Source organism: Harmonia axyridis, chromosome 3, assembly GCF_914767665.1.
Source record: "Harmonia axyridis chromosome 3, icHarAxyr1.1, whole genome shotgun sequence".
NCBI classification, from domain to species: domain Eukaryota; kingdom Metazoa; phylum Arthropoda; class Insecta; order Coleoptera; family Coccinellidae; genus Harmonia; species Harmonia axyridis.
In genome coordinates, this window is record NC_059503.1 from 8,473,571 (window position 1) to 8,491,413 (window position 17,843).

The 17,843-nt window shown below is 35.7% G+C and overlaps 1 protein-coding gene across 3 annotated transcripts; it reads left to right on the forward strand.

Annotated features, from left to right (window-relative positions):
* Window positions 1-3,923: 3,923 nt before the first annotated feature.
* On the forward strand, window positions 3,924-15,527 carry LOC123675645 (flocculation protein FLO11-like). 3 transcript variants are annotated; one of them, XM_045611088.1, is made up of 4 exons: window positions 3,924-4,078; window positions 4,752-5,878; window positions 10,545-10,712; window positions 13,888-15,527. In XM_045611088.1, exons 2-4 carry the CDS (start codon window positions 5,731-5,733, stop codon window positions 15,471-15,473), a joined length of 1,902 nt encoding a protein of 633 aa, XP_045467044.1. In that variant the 5' UTR covers window positions 3,924-4,078; window positions 4,752-5,730; the 3' UTR covers window positions 15,474-15,527. The 3 variants fall into 3 exon arrangements, with proteins under 3 accessions (XP_045467044.1, XP_045467042.1, XP_045467043.1); XM_045611086.1 differs by lacking the exon at window positions 10,545-10,712 and having other exon boundaries at window positions 13,642-15,527; XM_045611087.1 differs by lacking the exons at window positions 3,924-4,078; window positions 4,752-5,878; window positions 10,545-10,712 and adding an exon at window positions 12,821-13,038 and having other exon boundaries at window positions 13,642-15,527.
* The last annotated feature ends 2,316 nt before the right edge of the window (window positions 15,528-17,843 follow it).

Below are 17,843 nucleotides of genomic sequence, written 5' to 3' on the forward strand. Positions count from 1 at the left end.
CCTTGTTATTGCCTATATACGGCCAAAAATGTTGGAAAAAGTCATCGAAAATTGGACGTCCAGATTGGACTACATCCGAGCCAGCCGTGGCGGTCATATGCCAGAAACCATATCTAAAATGTAATGCCACAAGATTATCTTGCGAATAAAAAATAGAATGATCCATCGTTGTTTTATTACAATTTAAAGTTCTATAGCTCTAAAAAAACACCCTTTATTAATATATTTCATTCAATATAATATACATTCATAAGGAGAAAATAAAATTGTGGATTCGAAAATATATCACAATCCGACAACATAATCTAACCATGTTCGGGACATGTAAAAATTGCGTATACTTCCTCTATCTATGTTTATAACTCTATGTCTGAATCCAACCCTGCACGAAGAGAAGGAGGAAATAATGTTCCTTCGCCGCCTCCACCGGAGAGGATTCCTGAAAGATTCTGGCAGGGTATCCACTAAACGACATACGTTTCGTATTTGGCTCAGGGAACTTAACCGAGACCTGTGGGACCGCTTTATCTGTGACGTGTGGTTTACACTTAATTCTCTGCTCCCTAATTCTCGCCAAATTAAGCTATCAACGCCACCAACTTGGTGTTCCGAATTACTGTTAATTCGATGCAAATTATTGGGTTAGTTGCCGTTGATGTGTTGTTGCGTCTGCTTCGAATTCGTTGGGTTCTAGGTTATCGTTTAGATTTATCGCAGATAAGTTATGTAGCTTTATAATTTTTGATAATGGAGCTATAGTCTGTGTCCGTAAAGTATGGAAAAATGCATTTTTAGCTAAACAGACCATTTCAAGAAATAATCCTGAAACACGTCGATTTTTTATTTTAATTTACCGTATTTGAATATAATAATCTAATATACAGGGTGAATTATTCGAGTAATGACGTCACCGTGATTATTTTTGAATGGAACACCCCCATTTTGTCTCAATTTTCCGATTACTCTAGCTGAGCTGATTCCAAAAATGTATCACATGTTCATTTCAATTGGTACAGGGTGGACAAAAATACGATAGTTTTGAGTATGCTCACAAAGTAACGCGTAACATTATTTATTAGTTAAATTAACAATATTATCAAAAATACTTATTGTCTAGTGGCAATTGGTTTGAATGTAACACCTTGTAGTTTGTTACATTTTTAGATTAATAAAAATGAGCTGTTTCCAAACATGTTTGGTACTTGTGGTCTAGCAGACAGAATATGAAAGAAATTATTTGTTATCAATTTAAAAACATGTAATGAATGTAACAAACTATAGGGTGTTACATTGATTGGTATGCTAAGTTTAGAGTGGGGAAATGAGCACCGAAGACGGCGAACGCAGTGGACGCCTAAAAGAGGCTGTCACCGACGAAAAAAAAAAGTTCACAAAATAATTTTGAATGACCGTGAAGTGAAGTTGATCGAGATAGCAGACATTGTGAAGAAATCATCTGAACGTGTACATCATACCATTCACGAATATTTGTACATGAGGAAGCTGAAGCTTTGTGCAAAATGGGTGCCGCGCGAGCTCACAATCGATCAAATGCAACAACGTGTTAATTATTCTGAGGTTGAAGCTATTTAAGTACAATAATTCTGAATTTTTGCGTCGATATGTGACAATGTATGGAACATGGCTTCATCATTTCACTCTGGAGTCCAATCGACAGTCAGCTGAGTGGACTGCACACGATGAACCAAATTCAAAGCGAGGAAAAACACAACAGTCAGCTGGCAAGCTTATGTCATCAGTATTCTGGGATGCGCATTGTATAATATTCATTGATTACCTCCAAAAGGGGCAGACCATCAACATCGATGATTATATAGCGTTATTGGATCGTCTAAAGGATGAAATCGTAAAAAAACATCCCCAATTGAAGAAAAAAAAGGTGTTGTTTCATCAAGACAATGCGCGGTGTACAAAATCAATGGAAACAATGGCAAAATTGCATGAATTGGGCTTCGAATTGCTTCTGCCTCCACTGTATTCGCCAGATCTGGCCCAAGTAGGGTTGCCAGATATATATGAGGAAAAAAACCGGACAATTTTTTATTTTTTATTAGTTCATATTACAAATTACAAAATATAACAAAAAATTACGAAAAGCTTACAGTCTACTTCTTTATATACTTAGCATTTGACGAGACTGCTTCCAACAAAGATTTATTGCTTGACATGGCATCCTTAAATTCCGTGCAACTAGCATTTATATTGACATAAACACACAATTCATATTTTACAGTGTTTACGTCGAGGCGATTTCTTTCGTCAGTCCATAGATTTCCCATAACATTGACATGCGCAATATCTATCTACTTAACTACAAACAATACTGTTGGTTGTCACGCGGTTGCGCTAGATATTACGCGGTCGCGCCAGATATTGCGCGAAATTTAAAAACCGGACAATCTTCTGTCCGGTTTACCCAGATTTTTTCGAACAGACAAACATGAAAAAAACCGGACTGTCCGGTCGAAAACCGGACATCTGGCAACCCTAGGCCCAAGCCACTTTTTCCTGTTCTCAGACCTCAAAAGAATGCTCGCTGGAAATAAATTTAGCCCCAATGAAGAAGTAATCGCCTGACGTGATCTACAGCTCGCCTTCCAGATCCAGAGTTCTAATGAACCCCAGTATCTGGGATGGCTTCAAGGCAAGTATGCCAGTTCATACTTCTAAACGAAAATGAATCCAACCTATGTTTATAGGGAAAACATGTTCAAAATGAGTGCAGCTATCATCTGCCAAAGTTTTTTCCTTCGTTTCTGGTAAGCTTTGTGTACTGGTTTCATTAATGTGAATTTAATTCGTGGGGACAAGCTTCTTTCAGCACAGACCAAATATCCAATTGATCGTTGAAACGAAGAAAACCAAAACCGCAAAATAGAAAAATAGCATATTCTTTTTAGTCGCAGCTACAGACGGGTTTCAATGAATGAACGCGCTACAAAACCCATACATTCGTACGTCAGTTTTTAGACGTTCCGGAATTGTAGAAGGTCTGACCTGAGTCACGTCTGGTAAGTGCCCCATCCGTCTCCTTGACTCGTATAAAACAAAACGACAGTGACCGTTAACGGAATCCACGAAATCCCAGCTGTCTTGACCAGCGTACTGTAAACATATAACTCAGAGCTTACTGAGATTATCCCTTGATCGATTCGGGACTCTTTCCTCCCAAACCGACAATTCAACTTAAACTTTTCGTTTTCCGGTGATCCTCGTTGACAAAATGCCATGTTTTATCTGATCCTCTTTATTTTTATGTTTGTCGGACGTTCCCAGGGCACTTCTGTTACGAAATTAGATTCCGCGGAGAATTTTCATCGTCTCATCGAATAATGCTGGATCAGCAATCGGGGAGCTGTCAAAGGAAGATAGAGATTGGGAGTTTAATACAATTTTTTTATTTCAAGATCTCAAGGTCTATTCGTCAGATATAATTTAAATTTTATGAGTGCATGAAGTTCATCGATGAAATGAGTTATCCAAGAATGATGATCAAGTTTTTCTGATCTAAATACCCTCTGAACCATAGAATATCATTTGGTGAAAAAAAAACAAATGTTCTGATGCAAGAAGATACCAGAGAGTTTTTGTTCGATTCTCTTGATTTCATTCCAAAATGTAAATTTTGAAAACTTAATGTTCTAGAATTTGGTATTCAGGGTGTTCCATCATTTATAAGGAAAAGGAAAAATTAGATCCTTCCAAATATGCATCCACTATTTTCATATGCTTCTCCGTTCTTTAAAAAAATGTGTTTCAAATTGACTTGGTGATGGAAGTATAACGTCAGATGGGCTGATAAGCTTTCAGATATCGATTCTACTAATAGTTATATTTTCATCGAACATATAGATTAAATACTTATTTTTCATATCTATTCATTGAAACCAGATCATTTCTCGAGTATTTTGAGAATTCTAATCAATGTACACATATTGGTAAATAAGATCAAATGATATCAGAAGTATAAAAGAAAATGTTTGGGAAATATCATCAGAAACATCTTCAAATATGATTTTCATTTTCTTCTTATTGTGTAGTATATTCATCGGTCTGGGTGAGAGTATTTTATTTTTTTTTTCTTAATTTACTTTAGACCTTTCTTCTTGACATGCGGAGTTTGATCAAAAATTTTACTGTTGTTGTGTTGTAAGATTCATTTTGTTTTTCTGGAACCAAAGCGATTCTTGAAGGCCAATTCTAATTAATCGGCCTTCAATTGAAAAAATTGTGAAAATTGACAATCTTGCCAATTTTCACAATTTATCTTGAAAAAATATGGATATTCTGTCTATTCAATCAATTTTCATTAGGTACTTCACTATGAAACCATTTTATACTGACTTATGTGATATTAAATATATGTTCTAGCTATACGTTCATGAGATTCGTCTTATGTCTCTTTTTTATGTTATTTCTGCGATTATTTAAAAGAGGAATAATAAACATAAACAGTTCTGATTAAATGGAAAACCAATAATGAAAGTTTTGTACTATCTGCAAATATTAAAGTTTTTCTTATTTCATGTTTCCTTTGCATCTACGATCAAAGTGATGATTCGCAATAATGTAGATTTAGAATTGTCACTAGATAAAACAGATTTACGTAATAACTTATACACGGGCTCACCCCTTCACTTCAATATCATTATAATACACATTATGATGAACTACATAATTAGAATTGCTGCTACCATATTTCTGCTATATTTATCATGTTTTATTTTCAGGTACCAGTGATAGAAACGTAAGAAATGTTTCAATTTTGCCCGGAAAAGAATTGACGAAAAAGTATGATGACAAATCAAATATAACACTGAAAAATCTTATCACTGAGACTAAAAAGCTGAAAAGGTATAAATACCCAATAACATCAGAACTACCTACAACCAGAAGTTGGTATACTACAACATATAGGCCATCTACAACGAGAGATTGGTTTACTACAACATATAGGCCATCTACAACCAGAAGTTGGTATACTACAACATATGGGCCATCTACAACTAGAGATTGGTTTACTACAACATATAGGCCATCTACAACCAGAAGTTGGTATACTACAACATATACGCCATATACAACTAAAGATTGGTCTACTACAACATATGAGCCATTTACAACTGGTAGTTGGTTTAATACTACAACGACTTACCCCACTACTGAAACTCAAAATACTACTTGGACCGATAGAACAACAAATACTACTTCCCGAACAACAACGTGGACACCTGGTAATGATACTACTTCAAGTACACCGAGTAGTTCTACTCCCTGGCAGCGTATAGTCAATTTTATCTATAACATCTCGAACTCCAGTGTAATTATCAACAACTACAATTGAAATCGAATTCATGGACTGTGAACTAAGTATTGAAATGGAAATTTTTTAAAAAGTGCGTAATCAACACATTAAAACTTTATTACTTACATTGTATTATTATGTAAAACTTTCATTCTGTTCTGTATATGGTGAATTTCGTTTTTTGAGAAATAAATCTACAGATACCATAATTGCGATTACTTCAATCTGTTGAACATATGGCATTTTTAAGTTCTTTTTGATGATTTCCATCGAGAGTGGTAATCTTATCGAACAAATAGAAATCAATAAATCGATATTATGGGTCATTTTTCCTTTATCAGCCTATTGAAATTGAATTAGTTCTGCCGAATTGACTAATAAACAGTATTCATAGGTCCTAGTTTATGTACACATATATTTGGAGAATTATATTGAAAGATATGAAAAATATAAAAGAGTTTGATTATGCATGGAGGAAAGTTTCAGTAGAAATCTTCAGGAATAGGATTTTGGTTATCCTTTTTATATCTGCCAGCATCTTCATTGGTCTAGGTAAGAATTATATGATATTGTTCCCTATTCCTTTTTGAAGGCATTCGTATGATCAAGAAATGTACTAGAGTTTGTTGTTCCTGTTTATTTCGCGCTTAAGTAGGTCCAATCTTCAATGGTCTCATCCAGACCTGTTATTTACTCACGTGCAGAAAAGTAGCACTTCGCGTACATATAAGGAAAATAACTAATTTCTGCAATCTAAAGAAGTTATCCTGAAACAATCATATGAACGAAAAATATTTTTCGGTTAGAATTCTCGGTCCCTCATCAAAGATTTAGGTTTTGATGATTGCATATATTCCTTGAATGTTATCCCATTCTCCCAGAGACTTATTGAGTGACGTGGTATTCATGAGTCAACCGATTGCTTCGATTTCATTGAAATAGACATAAAGATCGAAAATTCATAGCTTCTGCTTTTCCATTTTTTTACGATTTTGTTTTTTAGGTCGAGGTGAAGATAATTTGCAGTTCTCCGTAGACACAAATATACAAGATGTTTTGAATTCATCAGAAAACGAACTGAAACATCATGAAAGGACATATAATGTAACCGATGAAAATCGTCGTGATGAGGCGAGAATGCTGAAATGGGATGAAGGTGATATAGAAGGCTCAGACTTTGAACCTGAATTTGAACCTATTCCTAGTACAACAACTGAGTCACCAAGTATTACGCCCCGGTCGTCCGCATTGAAACGTATAGTCAATTTGTTTTATCATATACCAAACTCCAATGTAACCATCAACAACTACAATTATTGAACTCAAAAAGTTGGACTGAAATAATTTACTGAAATTAAAATTGAAAAACATGAACACTTAGCAAAATATATGTATGCAGTGTTATTTATACTTTTCTTTAAAATATACCGGACATTAGTCAAAACATTTCAGGTCAGAAGCAGAAACTGAAAGAATTTCAGTGATTAAGATCAATGATACTGTAGTGACTTTTTGCTAGCCCAAGAGATAGCATCGTGGGGGAGAAGTTTTGGCTGATTCTTCATCCCCAAAAATCGAGTGAAGTTTATCGATGCATCGTTGTTGAGATAATCCACTTCGAAAGCCGAGAAGATTTTCTCAAGTAACTGCAAACAAAAAAAATTGCGCCCGAATGTTAAAACATTCTGAGTACGTTTATGCTAAAAAAGTCATACTTCTAGATAGTAACGTCGCTTTCCCGTATTAAAAGGTTTTCCAATAAGAGGTTTAATTTTGAATAGCTCGCTACTTAGGCAACTATAACTTCTGGAACTGTCATATTATGATATTTGACAGATGAAAACCATGTCATTAGTGAAAATGATACACGCTTCACCAACGCATTGAAATTATTAGAATTCACCTCAAGTATGGAGAAAATTCAGAAGTCACATTTCGCAAAACTATAGCACTTTTGGGTCGTCGTAAGGCAACTTCTTGGCCGGCAATACTGAAACTGGTGAAAAAGTTTGAGTTGTTGGTCAAGCTAGTGATGTGAAGTATCGAAACACTATGCTTCGCTCAAGAAAAACTGAGAATACTGTTGCTGTAGCCTGAAGTGCCAGTTTTATCAATTCCTCTTCGATTGGGGACTAGGCATTCCACAAAATATATTACACAGTTATAAGAAAATAATATATTGGCGTGCAGACAGTTTTCAATTCCGGAAAAAGTACCTCCTCGAGTGGGACTCGAACCCGCAACTCCCGAATCACTAGTCCAGTGCTCCACTATGTGAGCTACGGAGAAATTGAAAGTTCCAATTGCATACGGGGAACTACTATAGAAAAAACTTCCAACTCTTTTTCAATATGAAGCCTGTTATCTTATTGAAAAACTGCACGTTTTAAAAGGCAACACTGTCAACTTCAAAATCTTCATGACAATGAACCTGGAATAAAAATGCTGAAATAATAACTGTTATTGTTGTTGCTGATAGATTCCTCAGGGCTCAGTTTTGGGACCGTTGTTGTTTCTGGTGTATGTGAGCGATATAGCTGTTGAGTTCAAGTCGGACAGTGCTTCATTTGCCGATGATATTAAATTTTTCAATTGCCCTCTCAACAACTATAAAACCCTACAGGAAGACTTGGACAGGGTCGTTTGTTGGTGCGACAAATGGTTGATTCCTCTAAACACTTCAAAGTGTCGAATACTACATTTGGGTAAAAACAATCCAGGTTTGACTTATTACATTGACGGCGTTGAAGTTGTTGGATGTTCATCTCATGTGGACCTGGGTGTGGTGATTTCAAGTGATCTTTTGTGGATTGAATATGTATTGCACATCACAAAAAAGGTCAAACGTCTTATATATGTTGTCCAGAACGTTTTTCGTGGCAATAATGTGGCGGCTATCTCCCAAAAATATAAATGTTATATTCGACCAATTTTTGGTTGTTGATGATATCATTCTTGTGGCCTTTTGTAAATTTCTGGTGATGATTGACCATACTTTACTCGTTTCACTTATCTCTATTTTTTTTCTTTCTTTACAGTTGTATTATGGATAATTTTTAGTTAGAGTTTATAGGTTTGATGTACCTCAACTCTCAAATTTTGTTTAATAATAAAAAAATAATAATATTGTGTAATATGTCTGATGAAACTGAATTAAAGCCAATCCTTTGATAAGTTTCAATTTTTAACCAAGGAATGTCATCAATAAAAAAGGATGTATTCGATTCGATTCTCCTAATATACCAGATCGTCGGAAAACATCGAAATCCGCCCAACTCTGTACAACAAGTAGGCCATCTACAACCAGAAGTTGGTATACTACAACATATAACACATATACAACTAGAAATTGGTCTACTACATTATATAAGCCATTTACAACTGGTAGTTGGTTTAATACTACAACGACTTACCTCACTACTGAAACTCAAAATACTACTTGGACCGATAGAACAATAAATACTACTTCCCGAACAACAACGTGGACACCTGGTAATGATACTACTCCAAGTACACCGAGTAGTTCTACTCCCTGGCAGCGTATAGTCAATTTTTTCTCTAATTCTGTGGTTATTCCGTTCATTCTTCCACATCTTGTAGAACAAAATTGTGCGAGAATATATCAGAAACGCACAGTTTTCATGGTTATATTTTATTATTATAAAAAAATAAAAGTTCGGAGTACCAAAATATTTTGGTACTCCGAACTTTCCGCCACGGCTTTATCTGTCAATTCATCGTTCAAATTTGAAATTTGCCTCAAAGAAATCAGTTCTGACAACCAACACTTTTTAATGCAAAAATCACTAAATGATATTTATGGAAATAATTCATTAATTTCAATAAAAATGCAATGAATTAGAGAAAATAATGTATAATACTCGTACAGAAGGCTCATTCTACACCTCGTTCATTCAAAAACTCGCCACTTTGTGGCTCGTTTTTGAATTTTGAACTCGTGGAAGAATATTAATGCCTTCTGGACTTGTACTTTAAATAACTAATCTATAACATCTCGAACTTCAATGTAACTATCAAAAAATACAATTAAAATCGAATTCATGGACTGTGAACTAAGTATTGAAATGGAAATAGGAAATTTTTCAAGAAGTGTGTAACCAATACATTGAAACTTTATTACTTACATTGTATTATAATAATAATAATAACGTTTATTATTATTTATTATGTAAAACTCTCATTCTGTCCTGTATATGGTGAATTTCGTTTTTTAAAAAATGAATCTGCAGACGTCATAATTGCGATAACTTCAATCAGTTCAACATTATGGCATTTTTAAGTTCTTTTTTATGATTTCCATCTAGAGTGGTAATCTTATCGAACAAATATAAATCAATAAATCGATTAATTATGGATAATTTTTCCTATTTCAGCCTATTGAAATTGAATTAGTTCTGCAGAATTGACTAATGAACAGTATTCATAGGTCCTAGTTTATATACTCATATATTTGGAAAATTATATTGGAAGATATGAAAAATATATATGAGTTTGATTACGCATGGAGGAAAGTTTTAGTAGAAATATTCAGGAATAGGATTTTGGTTCTTTTTATAACTGCCAACATCTTCATTGGCTTAGGTAAGTATTAATATGTTAATATGATATTGTTCCCTATTCCTTTTTGAAGGCATTCGAATGATCAAGAAATGTACTAGACTTTGTTGTTCCTGTTTATTTCGCTTAAGTAGGTCCAAACTGCTTTTTATCCATTTTTAAAATACAATAACCAATGTAGCGTTACTTGACCTTCAATATTCTGATCCAGATCTGTACGTTCCAAAATATAGTACAAGTGTTTGGAGCTTGGTGCAAACGATAAAATATGCCACTGGTGGTCACATCTGAACGAAAAGCCCGGTACTTATCGAATGACGTATTAGTTACTGACGTGCAGAAAAGTAGCAATTTGCGTACATGTAAAGAAAAAACTAATTTTTGACATCCAGAGAAGATATCATGAAACAATCATATGAACGAAAAATATTTTTTGATTAGAATTCTCGGTCACTCATCAAAGATTAAGGTTTTGATAATTGCATATATATTCGTTTAATGCTATCCCATTCTCCCAGAGACTTATTGAATGACGTGGTGTTCATAAGTCATCCCATTGCTTCGATTTAATTGAAATAGACATAATCATCGAAAATTCATAGCTTCTGCTTTTCCTTTCTTTAACGATTTTGTTTTTTAGGTCGAGCTGAAGATGGTTTGCAGTTCTCCACAGATACAAATATACAAAATGTTTCGAATTCATTTAAAAACGATCTGAAACATCATGAAGGGTCAAATGATATAACCGATGAAAATGGTCGTGATGAGGCAAGAATGCTGAATTGGGATGAATATAATAGAGGACCAGATGAAGAACCATTTCCTAGTTCAACGACTGAGTCACCAAGTATTACGCCCCGGTCGTCCATGTTGAAACGTATAGTCAATTTGTTTTATCATATACCAAACTCCAATGTAACCATCAACAACTACAATAATTGAACTCGAAAAATTGGACTTATATAATATACTAAAATTGAAATTAAAAACATGAACACTTAGCAAAATATATGTATGCAGTGTTATTTATACTCTTCTTTCAAAATAAACCGGACATTAGTCGAAACATTTCAGGTCAGAAGCAGAAACTGAAAGAATTTCAGCGATTAAGATTAATGATACTGTAGTGACTTTTTGCTAGCCCATGAGATGGCATCGTGAGCGGGAAGTTTTGGTTGATTCTTTATCCCCAAAAATCGAATGAAGTTTATCGATGCATCGTTGTTGGGATAATCCACTTCGAAAATTATACAAATTATGCTGAGAAGATTTTTTCAAGTCACTGCAAACAAAAAAAAATGCGCCCGAATGTTAAAACGTTCTGAGTACGTTTATGCTAAAAATGTCATACTTCTAGATAGTAACGTCGCTTTCCCGTATTAACAGGTTTTCCAATAAGAGGTTTAAATTTGAATAGCTCGCTACCTAGGCATCTATCACTTCTGGAACTGTCATATTCTGATATTTGCAAGGTGAAAACCATGCCATTAGTGAAAATGATACACGCTTCACCAACGCATTGAAATTATTAGAATTCACCTCAAGTATGGTGAAAATACAGAAATCACAGTTCGCAAAACTGAAGCACTTTTAGGTCACCGTAAGGCACCTTGTCGGCCGGCAATAGTGAAACTGGTGAAACAATTTGAGTGGTTGGAACAAGCTTGTGATGTGAAGTATCGAAACCGTATGCGTCGCTCAAGAAAAACTGAGATTACTGTTGCTGTAGCCTGAAGTGCTGACCAAAAACGAGTTTTATCGATTCCTCGTCGATCTTGGGGACTAGGCATTCCACAAAATATATCACACAGTTGCAGGTAATATAATATATTGGCACAATAATCAATTCGAGAAAAAGTACCTCCCGCAACTCCCGAATCACTAGTCCAGTGCTCCACCTTGTGAGGTACAGAGGAATTGAAAGTTCCAACCGCATACAAGGAACTACTTCAGTAGAAACTTTCAGCTCAGGTAGCTCAGTTGGTGGAGCACTGGACTCGTAATTCGGAAGTAACGGGTTCGAATCCCGCTCGAGGAGGTACTTTTTCCGAAATTGAAGATTGTCTGCATACTCGTTCCATTTTAAAATGGAGCCTGTTATCTTATTGGAAAACACGTTTTAAAAGGCAACACTGTGAACTTCAAAACCCCTGACAATGAACCTGGAATTAAAATGCTAAAATAATAACTGTTATTGTGTAATACGTCTAATGAAACTGAATTAAGGCCAATCCTTTGGAAAGTTTCGATTTTTACCCAAGGAATGTCATCAAGAAGAAGGAATGAATTCGATTCGATTCTCCTAATTTACCAGATCGTCGGAAAACATAGAAATCCGCCCAACTCTGTACAACAAGTAGGCCATCTACAACCAGAAGTTGGTCTACAACGACTTACCCCACTACTGAAACTCAAAATACTACTTGGACCGATAGAACAACAAATACTACTTCCCGAACAACAACGTGGACACCTGGTAATGATACTACCCCAAGTACACCGAGTAGATCTACTCCCTGGCAGCGTATAGTCAATTTTATCTATAACATCTCGAACTGCAATGTAACTATCAACAACTACAATTAAAATCGAATTCATGGACTGTGAACTAAGTATTGAAATGGAAATAGGAAATTTTTCGAGAAGTGTGTAACCAATACATTAAAACTTTATTACTTACATTGTGTTATAATAATAATAACGTTTATTATTATTTATTATGTCAAACTTTCATTCTGTCCTGTATATGGTGAATTTCGTTTTTTAAAAAATAAATCTGCAGACGTCATAATTGCGATAACTTCAATCAGTTTAACATTATGGCATTTTTGAGTTCTTTTTTATGATTTCCATCTAGAGTGGTAATCTTATCGAACAAATAGAAATCAATAAATCGATTAATTATGGATAATTTTTCCTATTTCAGCATATTGAAATTGAATTAGTTCTGCAGAATTGACTAATGAACAGTATTCATAGGTCCTAGTTTATGTAGACATATATTTGGAAAATTACATTGAAAGATATGAAAAATATATATGAGTTTGATTACGCATGGAGGAAAGTTTTAGTAGAAATCTTCAGGAATAGGATTTTGGTTCTTTTTATATCTGCCAACATCTTCATTGGCTTAGGTAAGAATAAATATGTTAAGAATTATATGATATTGTTCCCTTTTCCTTTTTGAAGGCATTCGAATGATCAAGAAATGTACAAGAGTTTGTTGTTCCTGTTTATTTTGCTTAAGTAGGTCCAAACTTTTTTTTATCCATTTTAAAAATACAATAACAAATGTAGCGTTACTTGACCTTCAATATTCTAATCCAGATCTGTACGTTCCAAAATATAGTACAAGTGTTTGGAGCTTGGTGGAAACGATAAAATATTGATATGCCACTGGTAGTTACATCTGAACTAAAAGCCCGGTACTGACGTGCAGAAAAGTAGCAATTTGCGTACATGTGAGGGAAAAACTAATTTCTGACATCCAGAGAAGTTATCATGAGACAATCATATGAACGAAAAATATTTTTTAGTTAAAATTTTCGGTCACTCATCAAATATTTAGGTATTGTTGGTTGCTTATATTTGTTGAATGTTATCCAATTCTCCCAGAGACTTATTGAGTGACGTGGTATTCATGAGTCAACCGATTGCTTCGATTTCATTGAAATAGACATAAAGATCGAAAATTCATAGCTTCTGCTTTCCAATTTTTTTACGATTTTGTTTTTTAGGTCGAGCTGAAGATGATTTGCAGTTCTCCACAGATACACATATACAAGATGTTTCGAATTCATTCAAAAACGAACTGAAACGTCATAAAGGGTCAAATGATATAACCCATGAAAATGGTCGTGATGAGGACAGAAAGCTGAAATGGGCTGAATATCATGACTATAATGACCTACCACCTGAAGAAGAACAATTTCCTAGAACAAGAACTGAGTCACCAGGTAGGGATGAATATAATACAGGACCAGAACTACCACCTGAAGAAGAACCATTTCCTAGTACAACAACTGAGTCACCAACTATACCGCCCACGTCTTTTCCTAGTACAACAACTGAGTCACCAAGTATTCCGCCCACGTCTTTTCCTAGTGCAACAACTGAGTCATCAAGTATACCGCTCACGTCTTTTCCTAGTACAACAACTGAGTCACCAAGTATACCGCCCACGTCTTTTCCTAGTATAACAACTGAGTCACCAAGTATACCGCCCACGTCTTTTCCTAGTATAACAACTGAGTCACCAAGTATACCGCCCACGTCTTTTCCTAGTATAACAACTGAGTCACCAAGTATACCGCCCACGTCTTTTCCTAGTACAACAACTGAGTCACCAAGTATACCGCCCACGTCTTTTCCTAGTATAACAACTGAGTCACCAAGTATACCGCCCACGTTTTTTCCTGGTACAACAACTGAGTCACCAAGTATACCGCCCACGTCTTTTCCTAGTACAACAACTGAGTCTCCAAATATACCGCCCACGTCTTTTCCTAGTACAACAACTGAGTCACCAACTATACCGCCCACGTCTTTTTCTAGTACAACAACTGAGTCACCGAGTATACCGCCCACGTCTTTTCCTAGTACAACAACTGAGTCACCAAGTATACCGCCCACGTCTTTTCCTAGTACAACAACTGAGTCTCCAAATATACCGCCCACGTCTTTTCCTGGTACAACAACTGAGTCACCAAGTATTCCGCCCACGTCTTTTCCTAGTGCAACAACTGAGTCATCAAGTATACCGCTCACGTCTTTTCCTAGTACAACAACTGAGTCACCAAGTATACCGCCCACGTCTTTTCCTAGTATAACAACTGAGTCACCAAGTATACCGCCCACGTCTTTTCCTAGTATAACAACTGAGTCACCAAGTATACCGCCCACGTCTTTTCCTAGTATAACAACTGAGTCACCAAGTATACCGCCCACGTCTTTTCCTAGTACAACAACTGAGTCACCAAGTATACCGCCCACGTTTTTTCCTGGTACAACAACTGAGTCACCAAGTATACCGCCCACGTCTTTTCCTAGTACAACAACTGAGTCACCAAGTATACCGCCCACGTCTTTTCCTAGTACAACAACTGAGTCACCAAGTATACCGCCCACGTCTTTTCCTAGTACAACAACTGAGTCACCAAGTATACCGCCCACCTCTTTTCCTAGTACAACAACTGAGTCACCAAGTATACCGCCCACGTCTTTTCCTAGTACAACAACTGAGTCACCAAGTATACCGCCCACGTTTTTTCCTGGTACAACAACTGAGTCACCAAGTATACCGCCCACGTCTTTTCCTGGTACAACAACTGAGTCACCAAGTATACCGCCCTGGTCTTTTCCTAGTACAACAACTGAGTCACCAAGTGTATCGCCCACGTCTTTTCCTAGTACAACAACTGAGTCACCAAGTATACCGCCCCGGTCTTTTCCTAGTACAACAACTGAGTCACCAAGTATTACGCCCCAGTCGTCCGCGTTGAAACGTATAGTCAATTTGTTTTATCATATCCCAAACTCCGATGTAATCATCCACAACTACAATAATTGAACTTAAAAAATTGGACTTGTATAATATACTAAAATAAAAATTGAAAAACATGAACACTTAGCAAAATATATGTCACTGATCCAGTGCTCCACCATGTGAGGTACAGAGGAATTCAAAGTTCCATCCGCATACGGAGAACTACTTCAGTAGAAACTTTCAGCTCAGGTAGCTCAGTTGGTGGAGCACTGGACTAGTAATTTGGAGGTTACGGGTTCGCGTCCCGATCGAGGAGGTACTTTTTCCGAAATTGAAAATTGTCTGCCTAATAGTTCTTTTTCAAAATGAAGCCTGTTATCTTATTGGAAAACACGTTTTAAAAGGCAACACTGTAAACTTCGAAACCTCCATGACAATGAACCTGGAATAAAAATGCTAAAATAATAACTGTTATTGTGTAATATGTCTAATGAATCTGATTTAAGGCCAATCCTGAGAAGTTTCAATTTCTACCCAAGGAATGTCATCAAGAAAAAGGAATAACTTCGATTCGATTCTCCTAATTTACCAGATCGTCGGAAAACATCGAAATCCGCCCAACTCTGTAGAGCTAAAGCAGGCCAACCCCTACATGACTTGTATTTCATCCGAACACAATTCCGATTTAGTCGAAACGGCCCTACAAATCTAACTTTATTAAAAGATAAGAAAGTCTAGTGTCATCAGTTTTGCTGCGATGAGCGCCCCCTCATCGGCGTATCCGGAACGTTTGCGACGCATTTTACAGATAGAACGACCGAGATAAACTCGAGAAAATGTTACTGTTTTAAAATTTAAGTATAATAGGTTTACTCTTTGGCCGAGATAATGTAAAAAGTATCCACATAACTTCGGCCAGTTTAAACGTTCGGGCATCTAATTTTAAAATGGCGTAGCACGGCATCCCAGACGTAAAGAGCCGTTCTGAAGGAGATAAGAGCTTAAATATCACTCTGGCGAAATTTGGCGTGAATAAAAATTTCGGATCTTTTCTTCTATTTACCGGAATTAACACAGGGAGATCGACGCTTGATAAGGGGGATGATTACTTTTCTACGACGTTGTTACTTTCAACTTTCGCCAGGGAAGCATTTTTTCAAGAAAGGAGAGTTTCATTCTTAATTTTCACCTTATTTACTGATTTCGAATTTTCCGCTGAAATGCTCCTAATGGCAAGGAGATGAATAGTAACTTCAAGCATAAGAAATCATTATAATTGAAATTTCCGTGAAACCACTCATCACAGAGTCTGAATGTCCACAACCAAATTTCATAAATTTCGAACCATTAAAATGCTAGATATTGAGGTTCCAGAAATTACACCTTTGCGCATACGCATCGTATGTTATGAAGATTCGAAATCTGTAGCATGATCTGTGATCCATATAGGACTACCTTGCCTAATTTCATCAAAATCGGATGAAAATTATGAAATTTAAAGGACTCAACAGAATTTCCGGACAAACAGATCTACATACATTCAACCAAACTTGTTGCTCTAATATTTATTATGCGAACAGAAATTTTGATTCAACTGGTACAAGAGACTTTATGAAGTATTGTTTTATACCATACAACGAGTCTACCGAAAATAAAGGAGGCTTAGTGATCATTTTTTGAAGGAATAACATTTTTGGTCCCCTAGGGCCTCAGGCCAGTATCATTAAACTACTTCCCAACTTTTCACTTTTCACTTTGATGAAATTTGACATGGTGACTTATCCTATTCAGATCTTAGATCGTCCCATACCTATTTCAGTTTTTCCAGATATGCCTTACTTAAGCTCAAATATGAAATTCTGATATGTCCATCTCTCGCATTTTACTTTTTCATTTTTGATGAAATTAGGTATGGGTAATCGAATTGGGTAGTTAATCATTCCATAGCAATTTTTGGATAAGCATGCAGTTTACTAATGCACAAATGTGAAATTCCCAGGAACTCAAAATTTCGCTATTAGTTCGACGTTGATGAAATTTCATCAAACCTAAAGTTCGGTGTATAAGGAGTGCCATAAGAGTATCAGAACTTCCGGATATTACGAATTTGCAAATGTGAAATTCCTAGAATCTCATTATTTTCTGTTTTTCAATCTGATTTTGATGAAATTCAGAGTAATTATTCGAATTGGAATATAACTGTTCCCAATTAAACATGATCTGAAATTCAAATGAAAATTCTGTGGTTAAGAATGAGGTATTTCCATCCAGAACTTCCGTATTACGAATTCGGAAATGTGAAATTCCTAGAATCTCATTATTTTCCGTTATCTTATCTGATTTTGATAAAATTTAGAGTGATTATTCGAGTTGAAATATAACTGTTCCCAACTAAACATGATCTGAAATTTAAATCGAAATTCTGGTGTTAAGAGTAAGGTTAATTCCATCTCA